This window comes from Sander vitreus, chromosome 16 (assembly GCF_031162955.1).
Source record: "Sander vitreus isolate 19-12246 chromosome 16, sanVit1, whole genome shotgun sequence".
Lineage (NCBI taxonomy): Eukaryota > Metazoa > Chordata > Actinopteri > Perciformes > Percidae > Sander > Sander vitreus.
In genome coordinates, this window is record NC_135870.1 from 16,674,930 (window position 1) to 16,692,744 (window position 17,815).

The 17,815-nt window shown below is 39.9% G+C and overlaps 1 protein-coding gene across 1 annotated transcript; it reads left to right on the top strand.

Moving 5' to 3' along the window:
• The first annotated feature begins 7,895 nt into the window (after positions 1-7,895).
• Positions 7,896-11,419, top strand: LOC144531849 (protein FAM163B-like). Its single transcript, XM_078272176.1, has 2 exons — positions 7,896-7,988; positions 10,510-11,419. Exons 1-2 carry the CDS (start codon positions 7,896-7,898, stop codon positions 10,948-10,950), a joined length of 534 nt encoding a protein of 177 aa, XP_078128302.1. The 3' UTR covers positions 10,951-11,419.
• The last annotated feature ends 6,396 nt before the right edge of the window (positions 11,420-17,815 follow it).

The following is a 17,815-nucleotide window of genomic DNA, read 5'->3' on the forward strand; positions in this document are numbered from 1 at the left end:
AGATTGGATTAGAGTCCAGCTGTATTCCAGCCTGCGGGGAGAGTAGCCGTGTTGTGTTTGTAGACAGGTCAGATAGCTACTGTAGAGACAGTCTGATCCATTCTAACATTATAGAGCATCTCTGGAGAGACATCTCACAATGAAAGCTAACATGGTTTAGACAAGTTACCCACAGAGGAATTCAACGTGGTTTAGAGGAGAGAAAATCAGAGCTGTCAGTCGCTTGGTTAATAGTCCACACTATAGTAAAGTGCATGTGAGCAGGCTAAGGGATGCTGATGGAGAGCACTGTCTACTCCAGGATGTGGAAATGGAAACTTGAATAAAGTCGATGTAAATTGCGAACTGGGTAAGCAGGAAATATTATGAATGTTCGTTTACATTTACCTCACAATGCTCTATATGACTTTGGCAGTCCTGCTTATTTTTTCACTATTTTTATTTTAGGGTGTGTCTAAGTCCTAGTTGAGTTACATGTTGACAACAGCAGCCTATGCTGCTGGGTGCTTGCTGCTGATTATGGCTTGCACCATTGAGTCATAGCTTAGCAACAAGCCTGCTGTGCTATTTTTGGTTTCAGGCAATTATCCACAATGCAGTGTGAGGGAGTAGTCCTATGACACTTACAGATTGTGGATGTAATAAAAAAAGAAGGTCTGTACCCACATCTGTCAAGTGTCTGCAGGTTTTTCCCCAAATATACAAGAATGTTACTAAACTTGGGAACTGAGTAATGACTTTTTTTTATCTATTTGAAAAAAATAATAATTGTGTGGTGCGGTGAAGTATACCCGCAAGGCAAGAGGGCAAAAGGGCACTGCAAGACAATGTTAAGTTATGGGAAAGGAGGAAAAAAAACTGAATGCATAGTTTACTGTTTTTACCTCAAATATTTGCTTCATTCCTGTAGCACACTCAAGCGTTTGCAGTGTTTTCTTTTTTAAATTGCTGATTTATTTCATTTCTGCCTGATTTAAACAAGAAACATGAATTACAAATCCATCTCAACTATTATACTGTTTAAAATATAATTGAGTACTTAGAATGTGCATTATGTTATTAGGGCTGGGAATCACCAGAGGCCTCACGATAAGAAATCATCACGATACTCATGTCACGATACAATATTATTGCGATCCGCAAAATGGGATTGTCAAGCAGACAAACTGACCAAGACATATATAATAATAGATTGATACTTGGTGGCTGTGTATCTATACAGTATTACCACGGAAAATATTGCGATACTATGCTGTATTGATTTTTTTTCACACCCCTATATGTTATAAAAATACATACTAGAAAGGATGGTCAGATAAGATGCATGAAATGCAATTAGAGCATCGGAGATACTGTTTCCTGCGGTTGTTGCTGTGACTGTAACATTGGGTGACAAGACTTTTCAAGAAATACTCTAGTTACCTAAAAAAAAAATACATTGATAATGAGCAAATGTCTGAGCTTGCAAGTGCAATTTATGCAGTAATACTAACGGTAATCATACTGAAACCCTGCACACATTACAGCACTTCAAAATTATTATTGTGTCATAATACATTACGGTTATGTGTCATCATAAGTACCCGACTATAACTGTAACAGACCACACATGACCATACTCAACTGTGATGTCTCACTGAGGTCAGTGTAGCGATGCATGACCTCCATATGGGTTCAGCTAAGGTTCCTCTTAACTGCTGTTGTTATGTAGCACAATATACTGTAGTATAAGTGAGCAGGTAAGGGTTCAACGTACTGTTGATGGTCACACACTGGCTGTTGCAGGGATCAAACTCCTCAGTTATGTGACAGCCTCAAAGACTGTACAGCTAAGGGAAATCAGAAAAAAAGAATTACATTTTTTAATTTAAATGACATCACAATGTTTGTGATTAATGTATGTTACTTTCTAGAGTCAAATTTATATTTAAAGCCTCTAGGCTCGAGGCTTCTTCCTGTAATCCAGCTGCTGTAGAGACTGAAAAGAGGTAATTAAAGGGAAGCATTGATCTAATAAGCTGAGAATGAGGTCAGTTCAGTCTCAAGTCAATCATACTGCTGCAAATGTTCTTGTTACATTCTGTAGCATTCATTTCTATCTGCGTGTGAACAAAACTAGCATTGACTACCTGAATCAACAAAAACATTTAGTCTAGATAACATAAAGATCATGGTTTGGGTTTTGTGAATCACACAACAGGATAGCTACACTACAATCAATTACATTTTTGGAAGGCTGTAAATTCTAATAAAAATAACAACTTCTCCTCAATTCCTACCCAGATCAAGGTCAATGACTGTCTATTGTCTGACCATAAAGAGATTAGTTTAGCCTTCAATAAACGTTTTGTAGCTGCCGGTCACCTTTTTGAGAATGGGGGATTGGATCGCCTTCTAACTGATGACAATGTATTCACTGTTTATTACAGGCATACATTTACCGTCGATCCTGTCTGCTCAAGTGTAGTTAAAAATGTTCTCCTTACCATCGATCGCAGGACTTATACTGGAGAGGACAATTTGGACACCTAATTTCTTAGGCTCTCAGCCCATATTATCTCAGAACTGAATATAACTCATATTTTCAATCTGTCAATTTCCTCCGATATTGTTCCCAGTATTTAGAAAATGCCGCATGTTGTACCCCTACATAAGGGAGGTGATAAAGACTATCTCAACCACTATAGACCAATATCCAAACTGCCATGTCTGGTAGGTCCTGGAATCTCTGGTCATTTTTTTATTTTTTTATTTTTTTTATTTAACCTTTATTTAACCAGGTAGGCCGTTGAGAACAGGTTCTCATTTACGACAGCAACCTGGCCAAGAAAAGCGTAAGCGTACAAAACAACATATAGTTTCCCAATCAACATAGTGCAGGAGAACAAAATACAATAGGCTACAAAGGTACAGATTAAGTAGGCAGTTCAAGCCGGTGCAAAGTGAGGTGTAAGTAAGTCGATGGATATGCGAAAGTGATATGGTTATAACGTAATATACATGAAATAGACAATCAATAACATTGCTGAGATGTAGTAAAGAGACAGATCAATTAAAGGTGCTTCCATTTTGAGCCCATTTTAGTCAGACTTTAGAGCAGGGTACAGTACTACAACTGCTGTTACTTTGGTCATAAATGACATTGTATCAGGGTCCAGTTCTTTTCATCATCTATATCAATAATATAATTTCATCATTGGTAAACTGTCATGCCGATTGGTACGCGGATGACACAGTGCTGTATTATGTTGCTGATTATGTTCAACTAGCAATTGAAAACTTTCAGCGTTCCTTTAATATGTGCAAGAAGCTCTTAAAGACCTAAGACTTGTACTAAACGCTGATAAAACAAAGTTTATGTTATTTTCCAGAGACAGAGCTTTAGATTATATTAACATTAATATTTCCACTATGAACAAACTTATGATTGAGAGAGTCACAGAATATAAATATCTCGGCATCTGGATTGATGAAAAGCTCGCTTTCAAATTTCACATTGATAATCGTGTGTGCCGACTCAGGCAAAAACCCAAGATACATTTCTACAGAAATAAAAGCATCTTCCCCATGTTTTGTAGGAAAAGGGTTTTTGAAGCAGTTTTCATGTCGGTCTTGAACTATGGTGATGTGATTTATAGACATGCATCCTCTTCAACTCTTAAATCTCTGGACTCAGTCTATCACTCTGCCTTAAGATTCATAACCAGTCATGTCGATGGTACACATCATTGTGTTTTATATGAAAGTGTAGGGTGGTCTTCTTTCCAAGAGAGACGTGATACTCACTGGTATCTCTTCATCTATAAGGCCCTTGTTGGAAAACTACAATCGTACCTTACAGAACTTCTCTGTTACTCAGAGGGACATTATCAGAGTCACTCTGCTGACTGGCTTTTGCTTCATGTTCCACAAGCTCGATCTGAACTTAGAAAAACTGCTTTTAACTTTAGTGCACCTGACTCCTGGAATTACAGCACTTCCTTAAAATCAACTCATTTGTGCCTTTTGGACAATTTAGAAATCTGGTTTTAAACCTGCAAACTTCTACTTGTACTTGCTTTACATAATAACTAATTCACATACTTTCTTTTGCGTATGTAATATCCTAATTTATTCATCAAATAATTTTTCCCAATTTAGAAAGTTGTATCGTCTTTCTATCTTTCTTATGATGGTGTATTCTTTTCTGTTGTTTGTTTTGTTGTTGTCTTTGTAATTTCACTCCATGACATTGCAAATGAGGGCCGCCCCTCCATCTTTCAAGGATAAATAAAGGTTGAAAAAATATAAATACAAATGAAACATGCAATTTTTGCACAAAAGCAAGTAACGAAAAGAAACACTGCAATCACATAAAAACAAGATAGATTAGATAGTTACAGTAACTATCGCGCTGCGATTCTAAGCAGAGCTTAGTGAACATGAACTCAAAGCTCATGGGTCAACATCTCCATTTGTCTTTGTTGTTACCTCTTACTTCAGGTCAGAATTCGCAGCTCACCCACAGCTGTCTGGGTGGATGTTTCAATAAAGGTCATGATCTTTATCTCTGTCCACTTACATTATTCTGTTTCTTTTTGATCTGCTCATTAATGAATCAGAGCAAAATGAAAAATATCTATTTCTAAGATTGTTTTTTCTCTCCTTCATCTGATATTCCCTTAGTCTAGACTCTTAAATGTTCCCTGTGTCACCAAGAGATGCATCTAATTAAGGACGCACTGCTCTTAGAATGCTGTTTCATTGTGACTTTAAAAGCCCTCTCAGGAGACTGGTTTGATTAATAATGTTCTGTACTGGTTTGGCAATATACTGGTCTGTCATGCCATTAAAGCTTATTTGAATTTCATTTCTCTGCAGTACCTGTTATACATCTGTCCATAAGATCTCCAGTCAATGTCTTCGTAGACATTGTTCTTATACTTTTGTGCTTATATGTTTAAAAGAGAGGCATATAGGGAACCATAAATCACTGACTATCTGTATTCATTCTGAGCTGATTTTTTGTGAATTATGTTTGATTTCCTCTTTCAATTCATTGGTATTGACAATACTTTCAGATACTGACCTTAAAGCCTCCATTTAAACACAGACATTTTGTTTATACATATATAATTCCCCACTCGGCCCATCCTGGGCGGTCCTCTTCCTTCAAGCTCACGTCCTCTACCTGAGGCCTGGGAGCCTGAGGGTACTGTGCAGTATCTTAGCTGTTCTTACGACTGCGCTCTTCTGGACAGAGATCTCAGATGTTGTTCCTGGAATTTGCTGGGCCACTGTCCCAGTCTGGGGGTTACAGCCCTGAGTGCTCCGATTACCACTGGAACCACTGTTACCTTCACTTTCCACATCTCCTCTAGCTCCTTTGTAAGCCTTTGGTATTTTTCAAGCTTCTCATGTTCCTTCTTCTTGATGTTGCTGTCTATCTATCACAACTACCTTCTTCTGCTGTTTGTCAACCACCACGATGTCCGGTTGGTTAGCCATCACCATTTTATCAGTCTGGATCTGGAAGTCCCACAGGATCTTAGCTCTGTCATTCTCTGCCATCTTTGGAGGTGCCTCCCACTTTGACCTTGGGACTTCCAGCCCATACTCAGCACAGATGTTCCTGTACACTATGCCAACCACTTGGTTATGGCGTTTCAGGTATGCCGTACCTGCCTGCATTTTACACCCCGCTGTTATGTGCTGGACTGTCTCAGGGGCATCTTTACACAGCCTGCACCTGGGGTCAGGTATGGTAGACCCCGGCCTCTATTGATCTTGTGCTCACAGCGTGTTCTTGTGCTGTCATGATAAGTGCCTCTGTGCTATCTTTCAGACCAGCCTTTTCCAGCCATTGGTATGTTTTCTCAATATCAGCTACTTCTTCTATCTGTCGGTGGTACATGCCATGCAAGGGCCTCCTCATCACCGGGTTTCTGCTGCCTTAGATATTTACTTAGTAGGTCATGGCTCTGACGCTAACTAGCATTGTGAGGAGCTTTCTTGTCTTGATATCAGTGGCTTCTATCTCTTCCTTTGGCGAGGTTATTATGCCAGCTGGGTATCTAATGACTGGCAGTGCATATGTGTTGATGGCTCGGACCTTGTTCTTACCATTCAACTGGCTCTTCAGGAGCTGCCTCTGTGTAGGTACTTGGCTGTGGCCGACTCATGGTTTCCATTTGCCTGCGGTATTCCAAGGTATTTGTTGCTGTCCTGAACAGCTATGTTGCCTGGTAGTTCCACCCAAACAGTTGTGACCATCTTACCTCTCTTTGATACCATACAACCACATTTATCTGATCCAAATGACATTCCGATGTCATTGCTGTAGAGCCTTGTGATGTGGATCAGTGAGTCACTTGTGATCATCTCTCTCAGGTCATCTGCCCTTGTGTTAAGCCTAAGCTGTTCTTGCGTCCTGGCACCTTCTTGCCGTAGAATCTTTGTTGTACCTCGTCAATCTCTAGTTGTGAGATCAGTCTGTGGCTGCGGATATTGGAACACTGAGCTTTGATGTTGGGTTTCTCCGCCCAATTCCAAGAATTTCATGTTCTTGTTCCAGTAGCCCATTTCTCATCAGGTTGCTCTGGTTCCCTGACACCTGACGCAGACCTTTTTGACCCACTTTCGAGCCGGTATGACTCTCCTAATACACTATGTTGATTTTGCTCGGTTTTGCTCGGAAGGGTCTTGCCGAAGACGATTCGATGTTAGCCACACCCTAACCACGCCCCGGGCCGGGCTCTTGCATGAAAGTCAATGGTGTTTCCCACTGAGCTATCTATGTATATATTTCTGGTACTAATACTAAGACCACATTAAGATGTTTTACACTGTAATTACTACTACTTTTGCATGTTGCATAAGCAGTGGGTATGAACAAAAGTCTCTGGGATTAGGCATTTATGAGTCCTAGGTGCACAATATATAAATATTCATTCAACCATGTACCTGGCTTGAAAATTTCACGAAAAACATAATCTCAGCAAAATCCCTTCGCTTCTCCTATTGCTTTTTCTCTTAAACTTTTTCAATCTTTTTAGCCACCTAACAACCCTGTCTGTGTTCAAATTCACATACTAACATACTGCATACTACATCAATCTGTACGTACTGCATACTGCCTATTAAATTAAAGATTTACCAGCAGACTGTGTACCAGCACACTTAAATATGATACTGCTTATGCCAGGAATAGTATGTTACTATGTGATTTCGAACACAGCACGTTTTTTCTTTGTCATAACCTCTTTATCTCCTCTTTCTCCTATCCACTCCTCTTTATTTCCATCTGCCCTCTGTTTATGTTTTACCTCTCCCCATCTAACTCTCTCAGCACCTTCTTCATCCCCTTCATCATTTTGTTTCTCTGTTTCATATCCATTCGTCAAATCCCTTTCTATCCTTATTACTCCGCTCATCTTGACCTCTTTCTCCCTCTCGCTCCATGTCAATTTGCCATTCACTCTGTCTTTGTTTCGCCTGCTCTGCTCAGTCACTTTAACTCTCTTACCATCAGTTTATCTCTCCCCTGCCATTCCTTCTCATTTCTATTGCTGCTCTGCTGTTGAATGCTGATTTCCTTCATTCTCTCACACTTCTTTTTTCTATGTGTTCCAGCCTGAGATCCCGTCTATATTATGAGCAGCATTTGTAGGATGATTCTATTACATGTCTCCTAACTGCTGGATAATTCAATAAGCACCACTGAGATGACACACAGTTATAATCTACTTAATGAAGCCACTGTGCTGATGAATTGTGTGCTTTCTCCTCCGTAATTTTTTCTCTCAATCACTCCCTACCCTTCTTTATTCTTTTCTACTCTTTCTCTCTCTCTGCTCCTCTCATTCTATCCTTTCCTCCTCTTGCTCTCTGCAGGGTGTTGATGGAGAGCCATTCGAATGACAGCCGGGACAGTGGTCATCACTGGTGGAATTCTAGCTACAGTTATATTACTCCTTATCATCGCAGTACTGTGCTACTGTAGGCTACAGGTGAGGCCACAGCTGCTTTAAGACACTGTTGCATTCACTTTATTTCCTCTGAAATTCTGCAGAGCTGCAAGTAAGGGATGTCCTTGTATAGCACTTTGTAAGTCACAGGATAATCACAGTGTGTGCTAAGACTGCACAATCATCTGTGTTATCTGAACAGAAAATGTCTCTGCAGCTGTATTCAGAATTGCAAAAAAATACAATAATAATCTATTTATGCTAACTGGCGAATGGTGGACCTGTTAAGCCTATCTGAGAATAGTTGGTCTTTGTAAGGAAAGAAAGTCCCCTTAGTTACCACTGAGTAATGGTAATTTACAGTAACGTCAGCATGCTAATATGCTTACAAGAACATTTCTAACATGTTCTTGTTTAGCAGGCATAGTCTTTACAATGTTCGCCATCTTAGTTTAGCATATTAGCATGCTAACATTTGCTCAATAGCACTAAACACAAAGTATAGCTGAGGATGATGGGTGATGGGTGATGATGATTTATGAGGACGATGGTTAACTGCTCCTCAGATGTCTGCAGAGTTTTCTGTTGCATGACTAAAACAACCTTTGAACGTACACGTTCCACCAAAACAAGTTCCTTCCTGAGGATTGTGCTCTGATGTTTAGATCACTGGTCTTGGCCAGGTTGTCTATGTTCTGTAAGAATAAAATGAAAATGGAATTAGGTGATAAGAACTGCTTTGTGTTTTCATGCTTGACAAACTCCAATTAGGTTGAAACACCACCTGGAAGCCTTACTGCAGTTTGTGGATTGCTTTTAAAGCATGTGGGTTTGTTTCTGTTTTACATTATACTGTACACTTTTTGTAACACTGAACTGATCCCCTGTGCATTTGAAACAAACTTCTGCCTTAATTTATCAACTTTATTAACAACCCCATATTTGCTTCCTGTTGTGCAGCTGAACAAACTGCAACTTCAACAATCTAAATGCCCTGAAAGTGAACCCTAAATCACAATGCATGATAGCCACTCCCACTAAAGTGGTTTGAATTGACAAAAAGATAATCTTGTTATCATGCAGCTCCTCATTTGAACATCTGTGAACCATAAAGTCATTTATTTAGCTTTAATATACACAACATTTGGGTCTCAACAGTTTAATCTAGGGACATGAAATATATATCATTTTCCATTAGAGAGCATAAAAAGTATTTTCTCCAAAGAATCCAAATTTCCAAAGCTCCTTCAAATATTTGTATAAGATTTGTTCTAAACCCCAAATTTATTTAAAAAAAAAAATTACAAGAACAGTTTCCAAGTTTATTCAGCCCATCCTAATTGATTGGACATAATGCTGTTACTGCCATTATCTCAAAAACTCTCTTTTTTCATTAAATGCTTTGCATGTGAATATGGTGTAAAAGCTCTGAACACCCTAGAGACATTTACCACCATAAAAAGTGTAAAACATCACTTTAGCATTAATTATTGTTATTATTAGCAGGGGTAATGGTTCGTATCTGGCTCCTCTTAGCCACATGTTGAAGTGTCCTTGTGAAGACATTGAACTCCAAATTGTTCCCAATGGTCAGGCTAGGGTCTCGTATGGTAGCTCACTGCCATGTGTGTGTGTGTGTGTGTGTGTGTGTGTGTGTGCGCGCCTGCGTGTGTGTGTGAGAATGAGAGGCAAATTGTAGGGCAGCAATTGAATAAACTATATGATCCTTTCCACTTGGGACTCCTATATTTCACATCAAAATCAAAAGTGATCCACAAATTTTGGCTTCAAATTGGCAGGATGCCAGGAATGAATTTGAAAGCATTTTGTGGGCTAGAAATAGCAACCACAAATTCTCCACTGAAGTGGATTCTGTTGAACTGTAATAGTTGAGGATTTGGCACGATAGAAAAATAATCACAGACAAAACCTTTTTGACATCATGCACACGTGCAGATGCAGCTTCACATATGAACATCATGGGGTATGGGCTAAAGTGAGGTTGGATTATGAGAGACCTCCTCTCTCTAAAGAGTGTTGAGTGAATGCATGCTTTCTGTCCATAGTTTGAAAACCACAGACAATTGTGGTAGCCTGACGTTATATATGTGTAAATACATACATTTAAGCTATATTTATATGGAATGTTACTTGCCATTTCTTCTACTCAATATGCACAAAATGCATTGTAAAATTGTACTACCCTACATAACCATGATTATTATAATATAGAGGCTGACCTAGACTTTATTGGCTGGAAAGTGCATGTAAACTAATTTGCCAAAGCATTTATTTTGCTGTTGCTGCTAACACCATGGCCATGCAGACATTTCAGTATAATAAATGTCCCTTCCTTTCTCTTCTCTTAATTGTTAATCCACTATTCTGTTATGCCTCTTTTTAACTCCAATCTTCTTTCCCTCATCTCGCTTTCATTTTACACCATTCGGTACCTTTTTGCTCTAATATTATCCCTGCCTCTCCCTCCCTTTTTCTTCTCTCATCTCTTCTCCCCATCATAATTTGTCTTCCTATCCCCTCCTCCTTCCTCTCTCACCACCAGTATTATTGCTGCAAGAAGGAAGAGTCCGAGTCGGAGGAGGAGGAGCCAGATTTTGCGGTTACATCCCGCCTTCCACCTGTCCACTCCAATCACAACATTGTGGCGGCGACGGCTGCCGCCTCTTCCATCCCAAATGGTCCCACCCTTTTTCCCACCCCTCCACTGGCCAGGAAACTAACACGCTCACAGACCTTCTGTCCATCCTGTACACACTATGAGCTGCCTTTCTACCTGCAGCCCCCCCCTCAGCCGCAAATCCATCATCAACCTGATGGGTTGAGGAACGGAGGTGACCGGATCATCTACCGAAGCGTCCAACAGCAGGATCTGGACCTGCCAGTGCCTGTTAACATTACAAACTACCGTAAACCAAACCTTGCCCGATCAGTCACCATGAGGGACATGTTCACACGCAGCTGTAGCATCAGCACTGATGTTTAGCTGGGCACAGTTGGAACTCTGTGTAAGTTTGTGCTTAAATGAATTGGGATGGCCTAGGCCGGACTGGGCTTGAGTCAGACTGTGTTTTTGTCATCTTGACCAATTTAGTCAAGTCTAGTATGGTATGATCTAGTCTGGTCTTGTTCTACTAGTCACCTCTTTCAGAATGGAGTACTCAGATGGCTCTCAGGACAGGATTTTTAAAGGTACTATGCTCAGGTCCAGGACTAAACACTTGGGCCAATATAGAGTTTAAAGTATTTAAAAAAAAAAAATAAAAAAGTTAAATTATCAATAACATGAATTTCTTTTCGTTTTGTTTTGAATAGCTCTTTTTTAACAATAACAATGGAATTTGTTTTACAATTTGATAGAGTTTGTTTAGCCCTACTTCCTCTGGACTCTTCTACCCATGGCCTGAAAAATACACAGATTCCCGCCATGTCAAAATGACATAACCGGCAGGGATTTTCTCTCTGCCACAGCTGCTACTGTACAAACAAAATATGATTAGGAGAAATCCAGTGATTCCCTCTCCTATGATGGGATGATCTGTCTGTTCCTCCATCCACCGATTCTAGAGATTATAAAATATCACTCACCACCAATGGAGGAAGGGGGATGTCATGTTTTAGCTGCCACCCACTGGCAGTTTAGATAGACTTTACTTAATATTTGGCATAAAAGACAAAGGGCTCACAGAAGATGAAAATCCCTGCTTGTTTTCCACATCCTTTCATAGAGGTCTCCAGTTTGACGGGAGGCTGGTTTCTCTGAGCTGACAACACAAAGTGTACAGTATATGCTACACTTCAGCAGAGACAGACCTCTGAGTTCTTGCAAGCAGGGTGGACTAGGTGCCAAAGGGGGATAGGTTCCTGCATTTGTGTGACTGTGCTTGCATGCATGTGTGCGTGTGTGTATAACTGGATCAGTTGTTACACCAGGATTCTTATTCCATACAATTAAACACAGTCTGTCACCCCTATGTATACCAAACTTAGTGGTGGGTTACAATAACATTTTAAACTTGTAAAAGGTGAAGGGATTGTATTAGTTTGCCACTTTACCTTTAAATTTATGCTAATGCAAGAATGACCCAACCAGATGACATGACAATATCTATTTTGTAAATGTTTCAATGCTATAACACACTCAAGTTGTTGGTGGCAGTCAGAGGAGTAAAACGTTTTTACAGCAACACTTTAGAGTGTGATGTTCATTTTAGTTATTCACTGAAGTTTCATTTTGTGGACTCCTCAGTGCATTCTATTTTGTCATCTCTGATTTGTTGATGTATGGAATTATGGGCAAAAGATGAATTCACCTTTAAAGGTACATCTATAAATATTTAACAGGCCATAGCATACACTCCAATGTCTTTCTTCTCTCGACTGGATGGACTAAGGAATATTTGCTCTTCCTCTGAGCAGAGAGTTCCTTCCTGGGATTGTTTTTATTTTCTGTGCTTGGCTGACTGGCCTGGCTGGAGGGCTGATTTTCTGAGCGGAGGAAACGTGGCTGAGTTTTATGGACACAGGACACACGATGAATGAAATGATTTACTGCTTGATTTCAAGAAGAACTGCTTGTGGTTGTCTGAGGGGCTTGAAGCTGATTGGAATGTCGTTCTTGGACGGTCCCCCCTCTTAAAATGGATGGTAAATACTGTTGTACTCCTCCCTCTCTCTCTCTCTCTCTCTCTCTCTCTCTCTCTCTCTCTCTCTCTCTCTCTCTCTCTCTCTCTGTTGATTTTATCAGCAGTCATGCCCATTTATATTCCCAAAGGGTGAAACAGTGAGTGATTTTGTTTTGAGTTTTTCCTCTTGTGACGTGCTTTCCTGCAAATACACTACTATGACACACACACACATACACACACACACACACACACACACACACACACACACACACACACACACACACACACACACACACACACACACACACACACACAGTTGTCAATGCTATGCTTTCCATACTTTTTAAACAGATGTGACAGTTGCACAGGAAACTTTGTGCCATATAGAATTATGAGAGCAATTTATTATTATTATTATTATTATTATTATTATTATATTATTATTATTACAAGTGTATATTCAAATGCAGTGTTGCTTTTCCCTACAGTATTTGAATTACTTGCTTTATTTTATGATCTAGCTGGGTTTTTTAGACACAGTACAGTACAGCAGAAATGTTTCTGTCCTTGTTTCTAATATATAACTAGCAGACACATTGTTGCTAATAAAATGGTGTGAAAATCCTTCTGATCTGTTTTGTTGTTGCTGTTATTTTCACCAATTTGTATTTCTTGTGGCTCAAATTTATATTCAAATGTTTATAAATGACAAGCCTGGGGAGTTCAAATTCAAGTAATTTACACATTTAAAACTATGTTTGCATTGTGTACTTTTATATGAAGTGCCTATTGATATAAAGGATTATGAATGGACATTTATGAGAATGTGCATTGCCTGGGCATGGCTCCAGTGGATTCATCCTGGATTATCTTATTTAGTGAACTGTTAAACGCTGGGTAAATATCAACTAGCTGCAATATGTGCTTTCAAAAATGACCCATTGTAGATTGAAAACAGCAATCTAATTATGTTTTGCTTGGTGCATGTTTGTCTCTTTGTTGTTGATGAAACTCATAAGCCAACACCTGTTCATCATCTTAACTCATAGAGGAAATGTACTGTTATGCTCAGCGGCAGCCAAACACAGGTGTAATTATCATATACTATAAACATTAGTATTAATTAAATCAGTGAACCTATTAATATGCTTCAGACATACTATAGCTGATAAAACAGTGAAGCCTGCCAAACCTCTAACCAGAGCAACAGCGAAGTCTGTACACAGATCCAGGCTGAGAAACAAGAATGTGATGCTTACATTAAGTGTGACGATAAACCAATAAACCAACCTGACAGTCAGAGGCAAGGAAATGATGGCCACAAGGAAAAGTCATCCGGCTAGAAGACAAAAATGGGAAGCTTTATTCTGACAATAAACTGAGTGAGTCAGATAGGCAAGCAGACTAATCATACAATAGAAAACAACTGAGAACTATTTCAGAGAGAAAATAGAGGTAGTTATTAGAAGGATTAGTCAGAGCAAATGAATGAGAAATAGCACATACCACAGAATACACAGACAGATGGAGGCGTAGAGGAGCTCATATCAAACCGAGGCCTCCCTGGCAGAGACGTGAATAGCCATTTTGTGATGGCATTAATACAACAGCACTGCTTCAGACATGAAAAACCTTTCAGATTCTGATGGATTCTCTTTGATGAGGCTATATTCAAACTCTCATTTATTTCTACATGACACTATAACAGGGAATTACTGTCACTAGAATTCCACAGGCAAGGAAAAATGGATGGAAATGTATGTATTTATTCCCTTTACAGTCATCATAATTTACATGCGATGATACTAGGATTACTTGTCTGGTAACATTGCATCTCAGTTTGAGGTATAGATCATGTTTAACATTCTTGGCTCAGAGACAACAGCCAGCCTGTCAAAGTAAAGGTATCCGTAACATTCAGTTAAAAACCTGATGAGGGATTCAATACTGTTTTGATTGAGATGTTGTGAAAGTGAGCTTGGAGGTTTGTGGCGGTATCCTTCCATCACAGTTGACATTGTCGAGCTCAGCAAGAGTCTGCCTCCTTACTAAAACAGCAGCAACGATCCATTGGCTGCTTTCTATCAAAGAGTCATTCATCAAGGCTCTGGATGGAATTGTGGTAAATTAAGTTGCAGCACTGCGTTGCCGATGTGTGGGAAAGGAACTTCGTTGACACTGTCCTTGATTATAAAAGGTTTATTACATCAAAGATTTCAGCATCAATTTACAGACTCCATGGACATCTGGAGAGACGACCGACCCAATCTTGAAATTTGTCGCTCTGAGGTTATTCTGGTCAAACCTGAAAACATATACCCTGAGCTGTGTGTAACATGAGACGTGATGATGGGGGTAGATGAATCCAGGTCCTGGGGTCAATCAATCAGTAACCCCATTTGCCCCCACAGAGCCACTTCCTCTGGAATGTGCCCTCTAATCATATACCTCAGCCAAATGGAACCATGTTTGTTATAACAAAGACTTTAAGTCAATCAGATACTACAATAGTCTGAAAAGCTAAATATAAACTTTATATTTTAGCAATTTTCCTTCTAAGCTTTACTCCAGCAAAACCTTTTCACTGAAAACACTGATTTGTATTGGTATGGTGGGGTATAAATTTGTGTATAGGTTTTTGGGAAATGTGTTTGTTTTGTATCCATTTCTGTATTTGTTTGCAAACAGGTTTGTACTGTAGCCTATAGTGTGAATAAGCGCTTGTACAGGCTTTGTGAATTATTTAGAGGCATAATCGCCTCCAGTGTAAGCAGAGCTCGTAGCGCGGCCTTTAGAGGTGTATCGATGTATTATGACATGCTTTGAATCATCCCCCTCATCTACCCCTCATCCTGCAGCAGTGTTCTCACTCTCTTTCACCCTGTCTGTCTACTGCATCTCTTGTGCACTCGTTCTTCTTCTTCTAGTTCCTCTGCTATCTTTTCCTTATGCCTTATTACATGGTGTGTGTGTGTGTGTGTGTGTGTGTGTGTGTGTGTGTGTGTGTGTGTGTGTGTGTGTGTGTGTGTGTGTCTATTTTATGTTCCCTGGTGATATTGTAATTCCCCAGCAGTGAAATTTAGATGCAGGACAGAGGAGGAGCGTGGTAAATACATCATATATTTACATCATATATTTTTATAATGATACTGTCCTATTACAGAACATTCCTTGCTAATACTTTAGCCCTTTATCTTGGCATTCCAGAGACCCCTCACCACCAATATGGACATTACCCAGACACAGGCAGTCCAAGCTTTGAGAGCTTGGTAGCACATTAGGAAAGAGCACTTTCCTCCGACTATAAACCAAACTACAACCAACATCACAAATAGACATTTGCTGACATTAACAACAACAGCAGATGTTATATTTGCTGAGGCAAAAATGTCCCTGTCATCACTGCACACACAAATAAAACATATGACTTTGTGTCCTTAATTAACAAAACTCAGGGATGTATAGCAGCCATTCATAAAATGTGATTGCTGATAGTGACACTTATTGCTGTGTCAGAGATGTATCGAAATAGCCATCCTCCACAAATCTCTCTGTGTCTCACACACATACACACACACACACACGCATGACTGTGTGCAGGAGCCATTACCGCCCAGTGTGTGTAATCTTGTGATTTCTAAAAGGAGAAAAGGCCATGCCTCCTGTTTGAATTTTTCATTCCAGACCCTCTCTGTCTTTGTACATCTGATAAATAAGCAATGAATCCTGAGGACACAATACAGAAGGGATTCAACGTTATGTCCTCCACACCCCCAACACCACCCCCAACACCACCCCCCCTGGATACACAATACACATGTTGTCTGCCTTTCTGTCTCACTCTCTTCTTGTCTCTGAACAACCCCCCCCCCCCACACACACACACACACATCTCTCTCTCTCTCTCTCTCTCTCTCTCTCTCTCTCTCTCTCTCTCTTTCTTTGTTAATTACACCTACTCTCTCTACCTATGTGGTAGAAAGTGTGTGTGTGTGTGTGTGTGTGTGTGTGTGTGTGTGTGTGTGTGTGTGTGTGTGTGTGTGTGTGTGTGTGCGTGTGTACGTGTGTGTACGTGTGTGTACATGTGTGTATCTGTGTTTGTGGATTGAACGTGACTATTTGCATTTTTATCCACCATCACCACGATTTAGATTTAGAGAGGAACCTTGGTTGGAGAGCAGTTCAGAGTAGCCTCAGTTAAAGTTAGCAGATGAATATCGCTAACCCACAAAATTGCTCTCAGACTATGCAATATTTTTTTCGCAGTCAACAAGTGAGTGGGTTTTTTCAGACAGAGAGAGAAGGGAGAATCTGTATGCTATGGTGTACGAGGGAATCAACAGAAATGTGATAAAGGCATAAACAGTCAACTAAAATTGTACTTTGTCGCCATCTGGTGGTTGTTGACACCGTTACAGTCACTGGTTGACACATGCCAGCCAAGCATTGGGTCTAGTTGGGCAGAATACCCATGTTGTGATGATTTAGTGGTAACGTTAACTGGAACCATTTACCCTTGTTTACAGTTTGTATCATTTATCTTGACAATCATTTTTGAATGATTCGTCGATCATGCTCAAGAATAACTAAATAGTCTAATATACAAAGGGATATATGAATGTTTACGAAGACGGCGTGTGCTTACCATAGACTGTATAGCTTGATTTATAGGCTAATTATAGCTATATTTGTTGATTAACATTAGTCGTCTTTTACGTAGCTAGAAGACCCAAAGCAAATGGATTGCAAACACTAATATTTTAGACTGAGTGCTGAATATCATAAATAAAACCAACATACAATTTTAGGTTGGTTCTGGTAACAGTGTTTAAAACTATTGAGAACGAACTAGCGTTTATATGCAAATACTAGTCCAAAACCTTTTTTTTAAGATTATTTTTTGGGCATTTTAGGCCTTTATTTATAGGACAGCTGAAGACATGAAAGGGAAGAGGGGGGGGGGGGAGTGACATGCAGCAAAGGGCCACAGGTTAGAGTCTAACCCGCGGCCTCTGTGTCGAAGAGTAAACCTCTGTCCCTCTGCGCGCTCAACCCATGGATGTATTAAGAGGCTGGTGAGCTACCCAGGCGCCCATACTAGCCCAAAACTACCCCATAAGAAGAGTGACAACCGCCATTTGCTCACAGTTGTTACCAGGGTAACCACATTTATACAAGTCCCGCCTCTCGGTTTCAAGAACCAATCCAGTTTTAGTATGAATC